General features: G+C 43.5%; 1 protein-coding gene across 3 annotated transcripts in view; it reads left to right on the forward strand.

Moving 5' to 3' along the window:
- Efcab2 (EF-hand calcium binding domain 2) overlaps window positions 1-18211 on the forward strand; it is a 73834-nt gene that overhangs the window by 32814 nt on the left and 22809 nt on the right. For 2 of the 3 annotated variants that reach the window (XM_031390945.1, XM_031390947.1), the window contains exon 2: window positions 17909-17981. In XM_031390945.1, coding sequence (XP_031246805.1) covers window positions 17909-17981 — 73 coding nt within the window. Of the gene's footprint in view, window positions 1-602; window positions 688-17908; window positions 17982-18211 lie in introns of all 3 variants that reach the window. The other variant, XM_031390946.1, reaches the window with a different exon arrangement.

Raw genomic sequence — 18211 nt, forward strand, 5'->3', positions numbered from 1 at the left:
GCAGAGGCAGGCAGAGTGGGGGGGTTGGGGGCGGTGGGCAGAGGCAGGCTGATTCTGGGGGATTGCTTGCCAATCTATTTGAAACAGTGAGCTCTAATTGTTGTCTCAAAAACTAAGTTGTCAGATTTGAAGGAGATACCTGATGGTGATATCCCTCCCTCCCCTCTCCCTCCCTCCTTATTTCTCTGTCTCACGAGCATGTATGCATTCTTACACACAAAAACATGTTTGGTGCCATGAGTTCCTCAGCACAAGGGAGCATGCCAGAGCAGCCCCTCCCATGCTTAGCTTTCTTTGCATTTCCTCGGGGAGTTAACATGGCATGTGATTTCTCAAGGAGACCAAGAAGGACTCCTTCAGGTTCTTCCTCATTTAGCTTTCTGCTTTAGCCAGGCATGATGGCACATGCCTGGAGTCTGCATTGAGACTGAAAGACAGCTAGGTCTATATATGGAGATAGTGAGACCTGCCTCAAAACGGACAGATGGATGGATGGTCAGAAAAAAAACAAAGAAAAACCCCCAAAAGATTTCTAGTTAGGTTATTGAGATTTTTGTTTTGAGTTAATAATTAAAGGATTTTGTTTCCTTTATCTTTTGCAGAGGCAATAGTTGCAGATCTTCATAAGAAGATCAAAGATGCATTTGAAGTGTTTGACCACGAATCGAATAATACAGTAGATGTGAGGTTTGGAAATATTCATTGTTATAATTCTAAATTGTAGATAAAATTCATAAATAGAAAGGGGATGTTCTCTCCTCTTTTTTTTTGTACTGTACTAAGTTTAGTGTGCTATTTATTTATTTTCTTATACTCTGTGTTTTTGCTATCACTTTAAGATAAATTCTGTTCCCTATTCTTTGTAGTCTAGTGGAGAGGCTCTGTTTGCATTGTCTAGTCTGACCCATAGACTGAACTGAGTAAGCTGAGCTTCCTCACAGCTTTAGTGATGCCACATGTGGTACTCAGTAAGTCTCTGTTTAGTGAGCAGATGGAATTTGCACTTAAAAATATACAAATATGAGCTGGGGAGATGGCTCAGTTTGTCAGAGTGCTGGTTGTGCAGGCACGAGAGCTCAAGTGTGGGTCCATATTGCTGACGTAAAGACTGCATGGCCACACAAACTTCTGACCCCACATTGGAGGGCAGAGACAAAGCAGGTCCCAGGAATTCATTGGCCAGTCAGTCTAGCTGAACAGCAAGTTCAGGTTCAGGGAGAGACCCTGTATCAAGGGAATAAAGAAACCTATAGAAGAAGAGACCTGGTGTGTCCTCTCCTGACCTCTGACTGCATGTACACCTGTGCTCACACACAGACACACCACAGATTCTACATAAACTATAGCACACACACATACACACACACTATTAAAAAACAGAATATAAAAAGTAAATAGATGTGTCTTATCAAGCTACATGTTACAAAGAAGAGTTATATTTATAGAATACTATACTTCCCAAGTAAGATAAAAATGGGCTAAACAGAGCATGAGAAATGGAAAGACATGCTGAATATTGGGAGGGCTGGGGTAGAATACAGGTGTGGCGGTGCAACCTGTAAGTGCAGCACTTAGGTGCTAGAGTCAGGGAAACTGTGAATTTGAAGGCAGCCTTGGCTATGTATTTTGGAGTGTTGGGGGAAGGCTGAGGAAATCACACAGGAGACTAGCAGAAATTGTGGGATTTGTGCCAAATTCAGTATAGGAAGCCAGGATTCCATTCTCCCAGGAGGCCAGGCAAAGTGAGGGTCATTTCATGGGTTTATAGTATCAAGAGCTTTTAGTACTAAGGCCAGCAAAGCAGTGAGGAGAAGTCTAAAGTACAGCAAGGAACCGTTTATAACCAGGCTATCCATCTCTTCCTGTACTAGCCAGGGCCCAAGGGCTTCAGACTTGCGCCAAACTGAATGCACACTATGAGACTTTAGTCATAAGTTGTAACTATATGCATTGCTTAGTTTCTCATACCTGATGGTCTGAGATTAGCCAAAGTAACAAGTTTCATGTCTTCATGTTAACATATGAGACGTTATGAAGTTTCGTTTTGTCCTCTAGTTTTGTGTATAAGCCTGTTTGACGGACACGGTGGAAGATAGACTTGAGTTTGCCCTCTAGCACCTTACTTGTAGTGGGCTTGGCTGGTTACTTGTCTTGCAGAAACAGTACCTTCAGGTAAGGGAGGGGTTGTTTGCCTCATAGTTTGAGAGTACGACCTGTCATGGCAGGGATGTCATGGTGGCAGGAGATTGAGGTAGCAGCTGGTCACATTATGTCCATAGTCCTGAAGCAGAGAGAGAGAGAAGTATGAAGCTCAGCTCACTTTCTGGTCAGTCCTGGAACCCAGGATTCTTCTTGTAGAATCTTCCTGGCTGGTTAGCCTTCACGGGCATGTCCGGAAGCTGCTCTCATCTTATCCCACAGCAGGCTCAGGTCTTATCTCTTAGTTGATTCTAGATCCTATCAAGATGATAGTTGAGGTTAACCATCATGGGCAGATGAGTCTGTGTTCAGCCATTGCAGTGAAAGTGTGGAGGGCAGCTCAGAGTCCTGAGCCTCATCTGGGTCCTTTGGGAAAATGATGGTCAGGGACGGTGCTGATTCCAGGGCTTGATGAGTAGCATGGAGCTTGCAGCTCTTCTTTGCAATTAGATAGATGAGATTATGATGGACACTTCTTGTCCACTGACCTGTCCTTGAATCTGAATGGTTCTCTTCCTGCCAGGAGAGAAGTACTGCTAGAAAAGTCAGGGAGGGAATCACTTTAGCTGTGTCTGTCTGGTTGTCGTTTCTGGGGATGGATTCCAAGACCTTGTGCATACCAGGCAAGCATTCTCCTGCTGAGTTACACCCCAGGCCTATCACAGCTTTGTGAGACAGAGGAGAAGAGGGAAATGCAGTTGCTTAAGTTTTGCTCTCTGGCAGTCCAGCCATCCTGTGATTGACATCCAGGAGCTAGGTATCCCACCACCTCATGTTAATGTTTTTAGCTCTGTGTGAAGGTTTGGCACCTCTGGTTTTGGAGACAGGTGACAAGTCTATGCTTTGCTCAGTGTCACACTAGGGCTTCTCCAGTTCCGAGTCTCGGGCTGTGCTTGGGAGCATGCCCTCATTCTCCCATCCCAGCCCCTCGAAGATCCCTGGGCTTGTCTCCTGCCTTCCATTTTCTTGACAGTGAGAGTGAAAGGAGCCCCCACACCCCATGCAGCAGGGATGTGCCAGCCTTTTTGGTGAAAGGGCCGATTTAGGAAGAAGAGATATGTTTATGGACTGCAACTTTCCCCCATTCAAAATTAAAATAATTGAACTGAAGCCCTGAGGGAAAGTGTATGTTCTTATAACTTAGTCTACTTTATTAAACAAAGATAGTTTTTAAGAGAATAGGCATTGGTTTTGGCACTAAAATATTAATGCTAAGCATATTTGAATAGTAACATGGATGACTTCAGCCTTTAAACTTGACTCCTTATGCTATTTTTTTTTTCCTTTTGAGACAGTCTTACTCTGTAGTGCAGGCTAGCCTTCAAGGTAGTGCAGGCTGGCCTTCAAGTAACTGTGTAACTTAGGCAGGGCTCAGACTCACAGAGATCCACCTGCCTCTGCTCCCTAAGTGTGATGATTAGAAGCATGAGCCACCGTGCCCAGCCCACTTTATATTCTTTAAGTAAACAATTCAGACTTTTTTCTTCTATTTAATACGGTAAAAAAATGTTGTGCTATATGTACTAATACCTTAACTGAAATTTTAACTTATTTCTGTGTTGTTTTATGCTTTGAGTAATAAAGTATTTTATTTTCATTTTCATTTTTAAATTAGGGTTTGAAACCTAGTTCCTTGGAAAATACTGGGCAGATATTTTAATACCATTAACTAGAGGTGTTTTGCTTTTACTTCATAGTTCCAGGACAACCAGAGCTATACAGAGAAACCCTGTCTCGAAGAAACCAAAAAAAAAAGATAGGACATGCTCCCACTGTGGAGCAAAGGGCTGGTCTTTTCCCTTCTAGCCATTCCCAGGTGTTTTGGCTCTGTGCTTCAGTAGTAACTGGCTGCTCTCTTGGTATTACAGTTGACCTTATGTCAGCTCTTACAGGAGAAGTACAATCTTCTCTCTTGGAAGGAGGGAGCAGGTCATGAGACCCCCCCCACCCCCAACCTGTTGTATGTAGTTCTGCCCTAACTGCATATGACCTTAGGGTTTCTGGGGAGGGAACTCCATCTACACAGCTGTGTGGGAGTCATCATCCGTGCTGGGTGCTGGGTGGTGTAGTTGCTTTAGGGTCTCCCAGGCTCCTGCCTGTAACCCTTCACCCATTGCTCTGTAAGACTGGTGAGCTCCTTGGTCCCTGAAGGACTCAAGCCAATCCGAGCATGGCAAACACGGCTCTGGCAGGGAGCATGGCAAACACGGCTCTGGCAGGCTCTGCCCTTTCGCCTGGATCCCCTCTGCCTTGCTGAAACCGTTTTGTTTACATTCCTAAAGCAGGGCACCAAGGTCCATTCCCTTATTTGGCCACTTCCTCCTTCTGAAGCTGACTACCAAGGTCTAGCTATCAAAGCATTGAAGTCCAGCGATCAAAAGCCCCCTTTGGCTCACCTAACTAACATGCCCAGTTAAAATTAAACACCTCACCCTAACATGGGGATTCCTCCTTTTGCATTTATAAACCGCCATTTGCCTACGGGCCATATCTGTCTCCTCTCTATCTAGAGGTACTCTTTTGTTCCACTCCTGGACAAATATTGCGTATCCCTTCCTCTCCCTTGTCCCCTTTCTCCCTCTCCCTTGTTCCTTTCCCCTTCTCCTTATTCCTCTCTTGTCTTCGGCTCTAATTCCCTGCCCTCTGTCCCCCTGGGGCGAATGAGTCTCTTGTGCTGAGAAGTTGGTCTTGGGGTATCTTGAGCAGACTTTGAGGTTCCCTTTAGTCCCCCATGGTGAACTTCAGTAGCATTGTGCCTTAGTTTGTCACTAGGACTTAGGATGAATAGTGGACTAGAGGTATATGATCATAAAGCATGCTTTTTAAAAATAAAAATAATTTGCTTGAGTAGGACATGGTGGCTCACATCTGTGATCAAAGCACTTGGAAGGCTGGAGGGTTAGGAGCCCAAAGTCATCCTCAGCCCATAAGTTCTAGACTAGCTTGGCTTCATAAGACCTTGTTTCAAAACAATTCAATTAATGAAAAAAAAAATGTAATTTCCATGAAAGAAATTGTGGCGTCTCAACTGTTTGTCATATAAGACATCATTAAGATTAGAAACAAAGATCTTAGGAGACTGTAGGCACATGAACTGATTCAAATATAGAAGATACCATTTAGCTTTTCACTATAAAAGATAAGGAAATCAATATTTGCAAAATTCCTTGTATTTCTTTAAGTTATCTTATTAATTATTCTTTACCTACAAGGTAGCCTGTTCACACTGTAGCATTCACTTAACTTGTCTGTCAGTCTGTCTCTGTCTGTCTCCTCCCTCCCAACCCCCCCATGTAAGAAAGAAAAAGGAAAACTCACTTGAGTGGCCCTTGAGCTTCATGGCCCAGGTTGGTGTGTGTTGTCTTTGAAAGGCTTCAGGGACACACATCACTGTTGTGACTGCACATAGACTTTGCTCAGCTAACATGCTGGTGACAGCCCCTTCCAGGTTCTTCCCTGCTACTGCCAGGTTTCCACTGCCTGCCTCCTCCCCCTTCTGCCTGTTCACTCATGGCTTCTGCGGTCTTAGGATCTTGCTGACTGCCTTCTCTGCTACTCCTCCCCACGTGTACCCTCTGTGTGTCTTGTTCCAAGATTTCCAGAGAAGAAAAAGGAAATACCCCTTTGAGTACATATTAGTATTCTGCAGAGCGGGCCTTTGTGAAGCAGAGCTTGTGCTAGAGTTCAGAGTCCTCTCCTGAAGGCTGTTAGAGACGTGTAACCTCAGGGTTAAGTAGCCACCTCTGGTCCATTCAGTTGTGTCTGGGGTGACAGATCAAACATCACAAAATGCAGCAATCTGTACAGGTAGAAACCGTTAACAGAGGACCATGGATTTGACAGGGACCTTGCTTCCTTTGTGATATAATTACCTCCCAAAACCTGGCTCGGTAGTTAAGCCAATTGACATTCTGACCCCATTTCTAGACCAGCAGTTGGAACTTTGTGGTGAACTCATTGGTTTCTTACAATTCCTTTCCAGTTGTGCTAGCCATGAATGCTAGCACCTCAGAGACAGACCAGGGGAACGGAGGGGGGTGCAGGGGGGTTGTGGTCTAGTCTAGTAGACTGTGTAACGGAGTATGTCAATGGACCATGGGGCAAGGTGATGTGCCACTTCAGGCACATATCAAATTGGGTGGACTTATCAGCAAGTCTCTCTTTCCCTCTTCATCCCCTCCTTTCCTTTTAGGCTAGGAATTTGATGGAGGGCCTCATGAATGGTAGGTAAACACTGTGGCATAGAGTTACAGCCCCAGTTCTTACCGATCTTTCCCCCTGAGCTGACAAGCTGTTTCTGATGTCCTCTTGGTTTTTCCCATTTCCCTCATCAGAGCACCTGCACCCTGCTGTTCCATTCTGTCTTTCTCTCCCTCGCACCTGCAGCAATGGCCACTTTTTACTTTCCTAGTTTGGAGACCAGTATAGAAACCACATGGGTGGGGTGGTGCTCGAGAGACCTCAGCCATAGGCAGAGAACCACAGCTGAGAGGAATGCTGAGGGTGGAGAAGTAGTCTTCCCCAGGGAGGCACTCACCAACTGCTTATCTAATGCCAAATGGTCAGACCTGAAAACATGCATACAAGCAACATTAAATGGACTGAGCAGGTTGTGTTTTTATGTATTAGGAACGTATGTCTGTGTGTGTCTGTGTGTGTCTGTGTCTGTGTGTCTGTAACAACAAAGAAAAAAGAGGACATGAATTTGAAAGAGAACAAGAGGGGAAGAAACAAGGGAGAAATAATGTAATTATATTATAATCTCAAAAGCATATTTAAAAAGTCAACTGAAAAGGGCTGGAAAGGTGGCTCAGTGGTTAAGGGACTGTACAGTCCTTGCAGAGGAACCAGGTCCAGTAAATGTATTACTTTGTTGTACATTTACTAATGTAGCACATCATATTAGTATGCCTAAGAATAAAAATCATGATCTTTCTTGTAGATAGGAGGCATTTGACAGAATTCAACATACCTTCATAATTTTAAAGTCTCAATAAATAGGGTAGAACAGATAGAAAAAAAAAACTATTTGTAGATATATGATATATGACCAAATATCTAGAAAATCCAGGAGAATGGATAAGAAAACTATTGCAAAGAAAAATGAATTTTAGTAAAGTAGCAAGATTCTTGTACAGAAGGCTGGTAACATGTTCAACAGGGAGAGGCACTGACAACCTGAGAGAAATCCCTGGGTCCCACACATAGAGTGGCCAGAGAGACCAGACTCCTGAGCCACCCATCCTCCAACCTTCTCCTTTTCTCTTTGGCACACGTGTTCCTGCACCCACCACCTCACACTTACAAATGGAGACAAATTAATGTTTAAAAATAAATTAATATACAGAAATCAGGAGCCAAATACTCATTTTCTAAAAAATTATTTATTTTATTTTATTTTCTATGGATTGTTGTTATGTCTGTATGATATTCCCTGGAACTGGAATTATAGACAGTTGTGAGCTGCCATGTGGGTGCTGGGAATTGAATCTGGGTCCTCTGGAAAAACAGTTAGTGCTCTTAACTTTTGAGCCATCTCTCAAGCCCCAGGAGCTGTATATTTTATAAAGAGTGCCCAGTTAGATGATATAATGGAAGATAAGACCCATTTATGATAGCAATAAAATATTGAGTTTATATACAAAAATGCATCAAGAAATATATAAATCATATCATAGGAAAATCCATATGATATAAAAATAGAACAAATGGAAGGAAGCCACTTGAGGGATAGAAAATTTGAAATAATAAAGGTGTCAACTCATCCTAAATTAACATAAATTCAGCACAAATGGAAATGAACATTTTCTGTAACTTAACAAGTGAATTTTATTGTACATATGAAAAAGTAAGCTAGAATAGTCAGAGAACTCTTGAAAAAGAGCAAGAAGGCCGGCGTAGCTTTATTTGATATCAAAACATATTACAGGAGCTGAGAAATGGCTCAGTGGCTAACATTTGCTGCTCTCACAGGATCCCAGTACGTGCCTTGGAGAAGAGGGAGGACATAGCCATCTCTTCTGCCTCTGAGGCAGGACACTCATATTCACTCTCATACACAAGGAGGAGAGGAAGGGGGAGCATCCCGGGGCGAGAGAAGGAAAGACTAGAAATAGTTATATGAAGAATTAGTGGCAAGGACATCCAAAGGTCCTGTCGGGAAGTGGCCTTAGCATGTTGGGGAAAGCAGAGAGAGGGTGGTTAGCATGCAGTTTAGAGTGCAGTACCATCATGAAGGAGGCTAGGCCTGCAGAGATCATTCTGGCAGTGAAAAGGAGTGTGCACCAGTGCCACTGGGGCTTTTTAAGCGAGCAGGGAATGATGCGATGGGATTCTAGTGTAGAAAGTTTGCCGTGAGGAGAATGGAAAGGGTGGCTGGTGAGAGGGATGCAGAATATCAACTTTCAGGTTAGTATAGTGGCCCAGGCTGGAGGACTGTGGTCAGCAGCACCCTGGCAGCAGGGTGTGAAAAGCCATCTTATTGCTATGGCTGCATTGCTGTCCCTAAACTTCATGCTTTGAGATGCCCTTTTCTTTTAAATTGATACATGATAATTTGTATGTTAATAGGGTACACATGATATAATTGTAAACATGTACACAACAGGTATTGATCAATTGTTAATGTTAATTAACACTTCCATCTTACATGCTGATCTTGTCTTTTAAATTCCTTTCTTCTAGATCTTCATGCAACATATCAAGGTCTTGAAACTGTAGTCACTGTTCTGGCTGTAGGTTCAGAGCTTCCTCCTCCTATCTTACTGTATGCTAATGTTTGATTTCCAGGCCTGTCACTACCAATATTCTCCCCCTTCTTACGAGCAGTTACTATTCTGATCTGTTCCTCTATGGGATCAATGTTTTTAGGTTTTGTACATGAGTGAAAGTATATATCTTTGTATTTCTTTGCCTGATTTGTTTTATTTAATGACCTTCAATTACATCTACTTTGCTGCTGCAAGTGATAAATTCAACTTAAAAAACCCAGCAAATAGGCTGCCACTGTGTGTGTGTGTGTGTGTGTGTGTGTGTGTGTGTGTGTGTGTGTTCCCTTTAGGCCTCACCTGCTGACTTACCATACTTGATTTCCTATCTTGGCTGTTGTGTGTCATGCTGGAGTAAACAGGAGTACCTGTGCAGGTATCTCCTTGAGATGCTTACATATTTTCTTCAGCAAGGTAGCAGAAGCAGGATGGCTCAATCACATAGTATCTCCAGTTTAGTCTTGAAAGGGATGATCAGTGTTCTCCATATGGACGCACTCCCATCAATAGTCTGTCAGTCTCCTCCCCTCCCCGGCATTTGTACTTCTCAGGGTTTGGTTAATTGCCATTCTGAGGAGTGATGATATCTCATTGTGGTCTGGACTTATTCCCTAGTTAAGTAGTGACATTGGACATATTTTCATATGTTTGTTATGTTTGTTTCATATGTATGTCTCATCTTAGAAAACGTCTGTTCAGATCATTGGCTTTTTTTTTTAAATCCAGAGACTTTTTAGTTGTTCAAATTCATCATATTTTCTATATATTAATCCCTTTTGAGATATGCAGTTTACAAATATTTCCTCTATCCTATACTTGTCTCTTCATCTGTCGTCTTTCTTTGCTGTGGAAAGTCTCAGTTTGGTATAATTCCATTTGCCCATCACTGCTTTTGTTGGCCGTACTTTCGAGATCTTAACTACTACTACCAATAACAGCAACAACAACGATGAAGACACAAATCATTGCCTGTACCTGTCTTGGAATGTTTCAAAATCTTAATATCTGCTAGCTCAAAAGGTGAGTTTATCTGCAGGTCAGGTGTTTACAAAGGTGATTGCTCTCTGTGGTTCTCTCACCCTGTGCATGGCAGGCAGGTGGCTTACCACTGGCTTACATCAGGAGAGATGATGGGGAGTCTGTGTTCAGAGGGATGCCCTCGTGAGGCCATAGCAAGGGCTCTCTCTGCAAGTTCAGCCTGGAAGCTTAGGGTGAAACCACAGCCCAGACTTCAGCCCTCAGAGCTGTGAGAAAAGAAGTTGCTGACATTGTTTATCCCCCATGCCCCACCCCCACACCGTGTGATACTTTCTCGAGGTAGCTTCAGCAAGCTAATACAGGCACAAAAGCAGCAATGATGATGCGGTTTCTTCATAGCGCTTATCGCTGACTAAAATTAGCTTGTGCTCATTTATGTTTGTGCTCTGTTCCTCCCAGTAGTAAGCTCCAAAGCGAGAACAGGGGCTCCTCCTCCTTCTCCTTCCCACCGCAGTCACAGCACTGAGCAAAACTCGCTGTGTCATTAACTTACGGATTCTTACAGAGCCCAGAGTTCTTTTTGGGACTGTGACCTCTAGCACAGAGACTAAGAAGGAGTAGCGTTGCAGCAATTAAGAGCTAGGGACTCTCTGCTCTCCCTCTACAGCTCTCCAGTCTGCTCTCCCTCTACAGCTCTCCAGTATGCTCCCCTACAGCTCTCCAGTCTCTTCCCCTCTACAGCTCTCCAGTCTGCTCTCCCTCTACAGCTCTCCAGTCTGTTCCCTCTACAGCTCTCAAATCTGATCTCCTACAGCTCTCCAGTCTGCTCTCCTACAGGCTCTTCAGTTGGTCAGAAAGGCCTTTGAGGCTGTTTGGAACAGAGAATTTGCCCTTGTTTTATATTTATTTTATTATTTAGTTTCAAAATAACTTGGATCTAGGAAAAATGCCTCGTAGGGGAAGAAGGCAGGGCCTTTGTTTTGTTCTCTGCTCTTCAGTAAGTACCCAGCACAGCAGTCTTCAGTAAGTGATTGTTAAATGAATGGAACCCATTTTCCAAAATTCTGCTTTGTTCTAGAAATTTCCAAATTGTGTTATGCTTACTGATACTTAGTGTAACAACAGTTGTATAATAGAGGGATAAACGGGCTTGCTGTCTTTTGCCCCTTAGAATTGCATCAGATGTCCTCAGTCTCTTTTCTCCTCTCTCTTCTCTTTTCTGACCTTGACTGCCCTTATGGATGACTCATAGTCTAGCTCAATGGCACTGGTGCCACCCTGCGTCCGCAGTAGGATACTACACCCGTTGAATGTCTATCAAGAAGCCATCCCATGCTTCTGTTGGGTTGCTCTTCATGACCTGTTGTCTAAATAACATTGCTTTCTGTATGATATAAATGCAGAAACAAATTCTTCTGTTTAGAAGTCTTTAGAGCGTGTTTGTATTTGTCAATATAAGGACTCTATGTATTTCTATGTATACATGAAAGTTTCCATATTTTAAAACATTTATATAAAATAGTTGTTTCATTTGTCAGTTTATTAAAAATCCCATGACAGAGTTATAGAGAAGAAAATAATATTTTTAAAAACTTTAAAAAATATAAATAAGATTTTTGTTGATTTCTGCTTTCTTTGCATGGTAGATTACTAAGAGGGTTGGTTCTAGCCAGTCTAGTCAATGGAGGAAATGAACGTGTATACAGACAGGCTCCTGCGTCAGCTATTTGAAATAGCAGGGGCCACAATATCAGTGACCGCTGCAGGAGCCAGTTTAGAAAAGTGTTCTGAAGCCATTGTTAAAAACTAGATATTAGAAATCATTTAAACATGTTTTCAAGGAGTCAGGCAGTGGAGGTGATGCAGCAGTTAAGGCCACTCCTGCAGAGGACCTGGGTTTGCTTCCCAGCACTCCTATGGACCACACACCGACTGGACCAGCACACATATTGAACCAAGATGTGAGCTCATATTGGAGCTCACAACCGCCTGAACTCCAACTCAGGGACTCTAATTCCCTCAGCTGGCCTCCATGTGTATCCACATGCATGTGACATAGTCATACACAGAGACACATGAAAATAAGTAAATAAATCTTTTTAAAAAATCAAACAAATGTGGCATGGTGGCTCACACCTTTCATCCCAGTACTCAGGAGGCAGAGGCAAGCAGATATTTGAGTTTGAGTTTGGGGTTAACCTGGTCTACAGAGTGAGTTACGGGACAGCCAGGGCTACACAGAGAAACCCTGCCTCAAAAAACAACAAACAAACAAAAAACACCCCAAACAGAAGTGCCTGTTTCTACAGCATTTGTTGTTTATTGTTATTTTTGGATAGGGCCTCACTATTTAATCCTGGCTGGCCTGAAACTCACTGTATCGACTAGGCTGGTCTTGAACTCATGACAGTCTTCCTGCCTCTCCAGTGTTGGGATTACAGATGTATGCTACCATACCTATCCTAAGAAGTTTTAAATATTAGATGGGCACAATGGTCCATGTTTATAATCCTAGCACATAAGAAGTTGAGACAGGATTGCTTTGAGTTCGGGGAAAGCATAAAAAGACTCTTTCAAAATACAAATAAAATTTAAAAGGGCCTTAATGATTCTAATGATATTAAAAGGTCTGATTGGACCAGTGAGATGGCTATGTAGACAGGCTTGCATGACTGAGGTTCTAGGTTTGGATCCTTAGTACCCAAATAGAAAGTTAGATGCGGCAGTGACTGTTGTAATTCCAGTAGGGCAGGCAGAGCCAAGAGACTCTCTGGGGCTTACTGGCTAGCCAGGCTAGTCAACTAGTGAGCTCCAGTTCAGTGAGAGACCCTGTATCAAAACATAAGGGAGAGAGAAATTGAGGAAGGTATCTGGCACAGACCTCTGGCCTCTGTCTTTATGTTCACACACAAAAATAGGTTTATATTGTTGCTATTTCGGTTTTTGAGACCAGGTCTCATTATGTAGTCTTGGCTATGCCAAAACTAGCTACATAGACTAGGTTGGCTTTGAATTTGTAGTAATCTTCTATCTCAGCCTGCTTAGTGCTGAAATTATAGGTATGGCCCACCATGCCTGGCTCATTAAAAATAGGTCGAAGGAGCCAGGTGTAATGGCACACACCTTTAATCTTCACACCTGGGAGGCTGAGGCTGACACAGATCTCTGTGAGTTCAAGGCCAGCCTGGTCTATATAACTAAGCTCCAAGACAGCCAGACCTATATATCAAGACACTGTCTCAAATCCTCTGTCCCCTAAAATAGGTTTAAGGTTAAGAGGGTTTTTTGTTTGTTTGTTTGTTTGTTTGTTTTTCAAAACAGGGTTTCTCTGTGTAGCCCTGGCTGTCCTGGAACTCACTCTGTAGGCCAGGTTGGCCTCGAACTGAGAAATCCACCTGCCTCTGCCTCCCAAGTTCTGGGATTAAAGGCGTGCGCCACCACCGCCCGGCAATAGACTCATTCTTTACTGGGTAGATGAGTAGATTCCGTTGAAGAAGACTGATTTCCCCGAACCCTGAAGCTCTCCTTTTTGAATAGGTGCTCCTGCTAGGAGTGGTACTTTGTGCCCACTTCCTCTCTTTTGCATTGGGCTTTTTGTCAGTTTGAGCTGTCTAAGTCTTGGAAATGTTGTCACAGTGTCTGTGAGTTCCTATGTGCATCTCTCCTCTTGTGTCTGGAAAATGCTATTATTCACCACCTTTTCCTCTTTAACCCCACTCCCACCCCTTTCCACATGGAGCCCCGACTCTCTACAGAAGGGTGAGACAAAGATCCCATTTAGGACTGAGTACTCCAAATCCTCGCTCTCTGCATACTGTCTTGCGGTCTGTCTTTGCATATATTACCATCTACTGCAAGAGGCTCCGCTGCTGAAGACTGAGCAGTAGTTTACTGATCTATGGTATAGTGGTTTGAATGAAAATGATTCCATACACTCATAAGGAGTGGCACTATTGGGGAGTGTGGCCTAGTTGGAGGAAGTATGTCCCAAGCCAGGTCCAGTGGCATTCTCTCTTTCTGCTCCCTGCTAATTGCGATGTAGAACTCTCAGCTCCCTCTCCAGCACCATGTCTGTCTGCATGCTGCCATGCTTCCCGCCACGATGATAATGGACTGAGCCTCTAAAGTGTAAGCCAGCTCCAACTAAATGTGTTCCTTTATAAGAGTTGCTGTGGTCATGGTGTCTCTTCACAGCAATAGAATCCTAACTAAGACATAGGGGTAGGAGCTGGAGAGATGGCTCAGTGGTTAAGAGTACTGACTGCTCTTCCAGAGGTCCTGAGCCCACATGTTCCCAGCAACCACATGATGACTCACAACGATCTGTAATGAGGTCTGGTGCCCTCTTCTGGTGTATCTGATTGACAGCTACAGTGTACTCATATACATAAAATAAATAAATCTTTAAAAAAAAAAAGACATAGGGGTTATACCAATATATCATTAGGAATCATTTTATTCCTATGCCCATTTAGCAAAATAATAGAGATAGGTTTTCCAGAAGACCCATGACTTGAGTGGGCCTTAAGCTTCCCTGCTCCCCCCAAAAAGTGGGCGGTTAATCTCATAACATTTATGCCACTATTGAATCAGCGAGCACATCTTGCGAGCAGGTCATCACTAAAGCTCACAGGGTTTGTAGCTGGGTGAGATTGAGTTTGATGAGATTTCTCTTCTGGTGCTGTGCTTAGAATCTTCTAGCACTGTGAACACTAGCGAATAGGGTGAATCTTTTAGTTGAGTACCACTTAGATTTCTCCATTTTCTATGACATAAATGTGTGGTGTCTTCAGCAATAACATCTTACCATCAAGTTGGAAATAGCCGTGGGTTTTGGGGAGCCTCTGGGACCCCTTTGGCTTGTGACTCATAAAGACGTAACCCATTCTTGCTACTGAAAGTTTTATTTGGCAACAAATAATATCTACTGTGGTATTGTCCCCCCTCCATAATATAGTGACTATTTAAATTCCTTTTATACACGTACATATTTACAGTAGTAGATTTTCAAGTAGCTTTTCAAAAGGTATTTATAATGTTAGTAGTTTACCCCCATATTCCCTCCTCTACTCTGTCCTCCCTTCCCCCACCCCATGTAATCCTTGTATTTCCCTTTTTATCCATTTATAGCACTATATTTTATTTCCCTTTCTTGGAAGACTCTCCCATGATGACTTTCTTATTGCATAATTTTGTTTCATTTTGTAGTTCCTGACTCATTTCTTTTGATTACTTCTGAACTCTGTCCTCATTGTTGACATTTCTGTTTTGTGTTTCTTGAAACTACATTTTCATCTTCTTTTGTTTGTTTTTGAGATGGGGTCTCATGTAGCCTCGACTGGCTTTGAACTTGCTGTGTGGGAGAGGGTTTGAGCTCCTGCTGCTTCTCTTGCCTCCATTTCCCAAATGCTTTGGATTACAAGTGTGCACTGCCACATTTGGTGTTTACATCTCTTTTGGCATATTCCTACATCTTTTCAATTTTCTTTCTTCCTAGGCCACCTTCTCTTTCAGGGCAGAGGCCTGGTGGGTGGCCCTTCTCTTGCCTGTGGTCTCTTTTCTCTGCTTCCCAGCCCTGGTGGCATCACTTTTCTAGGGCTGCAGCATCAGCAGCCTGAGTTCCTCACAGTGGCCAGCATCCCAGCCCATCTAGAAGCCATCTGGAGCTCTGCGATGCCCACCTGGCCCCTTCTGCTGTGCTCCCATGTCCCTGGCACCAGGACTGTGTGAGAGTAGTATGGGGATTGCTTAGTCTCTGTGTTTCATTCAGGCTGTGGGAAACAAGGGAAGCTCTGAGTCATCAGGGCATCTGCTGCAATTGCCCTTTCTTCCCACCACGTGGACTTGGGGACTTTCCATCCCTGCTGGTGTGCAGATTTGAACCCAGGGCCTCACGCATGGAGAGCTCTTGAAATAGATTCATCTCACTCCATTACTATCTAGAGAAACATTTAGAAAGACTGGCATTTAAATGTCACCTTCCTGTCCCTTCCTTGTCTCCCCTCCTCTCTTCCTATCAGCCACCTTCTGCATTGCTTTCAGTGCATTGCCACTGACAGTAACTCTTAGTGAGCTGCTTTCTCTGGCCATATGTCTGTCTGCCATTTAGCAGGGCATGCTACTCATCTTCAGAGAGCCAGACACTTCTGCTTCTCAAGACACAAGCCCTGTGCTCAACCAGTCAGTTACAAACCCAAACCCAGCTCTTTTTTTTTTTTTTTTTGGTTTTTTTTTTGAGACAGGGTTTCTCTGTGTAGCCCTGGCTGTCCTGAAACTCACTCTGTAGACCAGGCTGGCCTCGAACTCAGAAATCTGCCTGCCTCCAAAGAACAATTTCTAAACAGGTTATGTAGTGCCAGGGAAGTGTTAGAGATCTCCCCCAAAACAGACAGGAGGCCTATCTAATGCAACTCGCAGCAGGGTCTTTATTCTAGTCAAGCTTGGGCCTCTCAGCTCACCACCAACAAGCAGGTAGAGAGAGGAGCCCCAAATGTCTATGTGGCAAGACTTTATAGAGGGCTACAAGCTAAGAGTGTGTGGGGGGGGGGAGGGGAGAGTGTTTAAGCATCTAATTGGAGAGCTACCATGGCCTTTAACATAACTGGCTGGCTTTCTGCTTCCCTCTGCATTGGTGGTTGTTAGGCCGGGGGGTTGGCTTGCAACCTGGGGATATGGATCTGTTGGTGAATAACCTGGAGTCACGGGTCTTTTGGGGGGTAAGCCTAGAGACTGGAGCTAGGTTCAGGTTTGGGGGGGGCAACTTGGAAACTAATGCTAAGTACCGGCCTGTTAGTTTACCTGAGTTCAAACTTAGGTCAGGTTCTTTAAAATGGTGTTGTTTTCGAGACAGGGTTTCTCTGTGGAGCCCTGGCTGTCCTGGAACTCACTCTGTAGACCAGGCTGGCCTCGAATTCAGAAATCCACCTGCCTCTGCCTAAGTGCTGGGATTAAAGGCGTGCACCACCACTGCCCGGCACAAACCCAGCTCTTATCATACATAGTAGAGGCAGTAGTTCACATTGCTGCCTTCATTGTTGTCTCCAGAGGAAGAAAAGGGGGCTCTATCCTTTTCATATACTTTTCTATCTTTAAGGAGTAATAGACTCATGTCCAGCCCCATTTCTACTTTCCCGTGACAGAACACTGTTGTAGATCTATCTATCCAGAGCTTTCAGATTTTCAAGTGCAGTGGGCATAGACCAAAGCTACTGTTTTGCAATGTCTGATTCCATCCCACGGTTTCTTACAGGTTTTATAGTTTGAGCAACAATGTGGGGATTCCTGTCTGTGTGGACCTTGTGAGGGTGGTCTCTGGGTCTCATGACCACTGAAAAGATGTTTCTATTGTAGTTCTATTGTAGTTCAGAAGCAGATGTGGGTAGCCATTGGGACATTCTTTCTTCAGCAAGCATGGTCAACTATTTCTACAGATAGCTTTGTAAGCATTTGCTTTTTCAAGATAAGAGGACAGTATTCAACTGATACAAGCATGAGCACAAGCAGAGTGAGGTAAAATTTAACCCAGCCTATCTCTTCTTCCTCCTGCAGCCCCCAGGCTACCACAGTGCAAGACTACAGTCAGATTGTGCTGGTGTGTATCAGCGTACTAAATGGTTAACCTATATTTTCTTTCTTTCTCCATCAGAGTTAAACAACAGTTAAAGCCAGCCATCAGGTGGCAGGCATTCCTTCCTCCTACCCCCATCTTGTCCTGATTCCTTCTCTCCAGCTTTGAGATTTTGATCTAGTCAGGGCTTGATTTGCTTGGGCCATCTTGGTTCTTTCGTACCTTTTTCTATTCCCAGGAAGTTTCTCATGTGTTTGTGAGCCAATACTTAAGTGAGGTGGTTTACTAAGTTACCTGTGATCTGAAATAGTTTAGATAATTATTTGATAATTTATACTACAGTTGCCTCTCCAGAATTTACATTCTAAAACTTTTCACAACATTTTTTTTTTCCTAGAGAGATTGGGACAATTATCAGGTCATTAGGATGCTGTCTGACTGAAGGAGAACTGCATGATTTCATTGCAGAGGTAGGTACGTGGTTGAGGAAGTGTCACTGAGCTGATTCTAGAACTTGTAAAGCAAACCAACCAACAACCAACCAACAAATGAACAAAGCAAACCAAAAGAACCCTTACCTCAAACTGAAAATTCCCTAAATTACTGAGGGTGTTGTTGGAGAGTGTTCTATTCTAACATAAGTGGACATAAGTCAACCAGTGGAACCTGGAAGCATTTTGATCAAGTTGTGAAGGCAACT

The sequence above is a fragment of the Mastomys coucha genome, unplaced genomic scaffold, assembly GCF_008632895.1.
Source record: "Mastomys coucha isolate ucsf_1 unplaced genomic scaffold, UCSF_Mcou_1 pScaffold1, whole genome shotgun sequence".
NCBI lineage: Eukaryota > Metazoa > Chordata > Mammalia > Rodentia > Muridae > Mastomys > Mastomys coucha.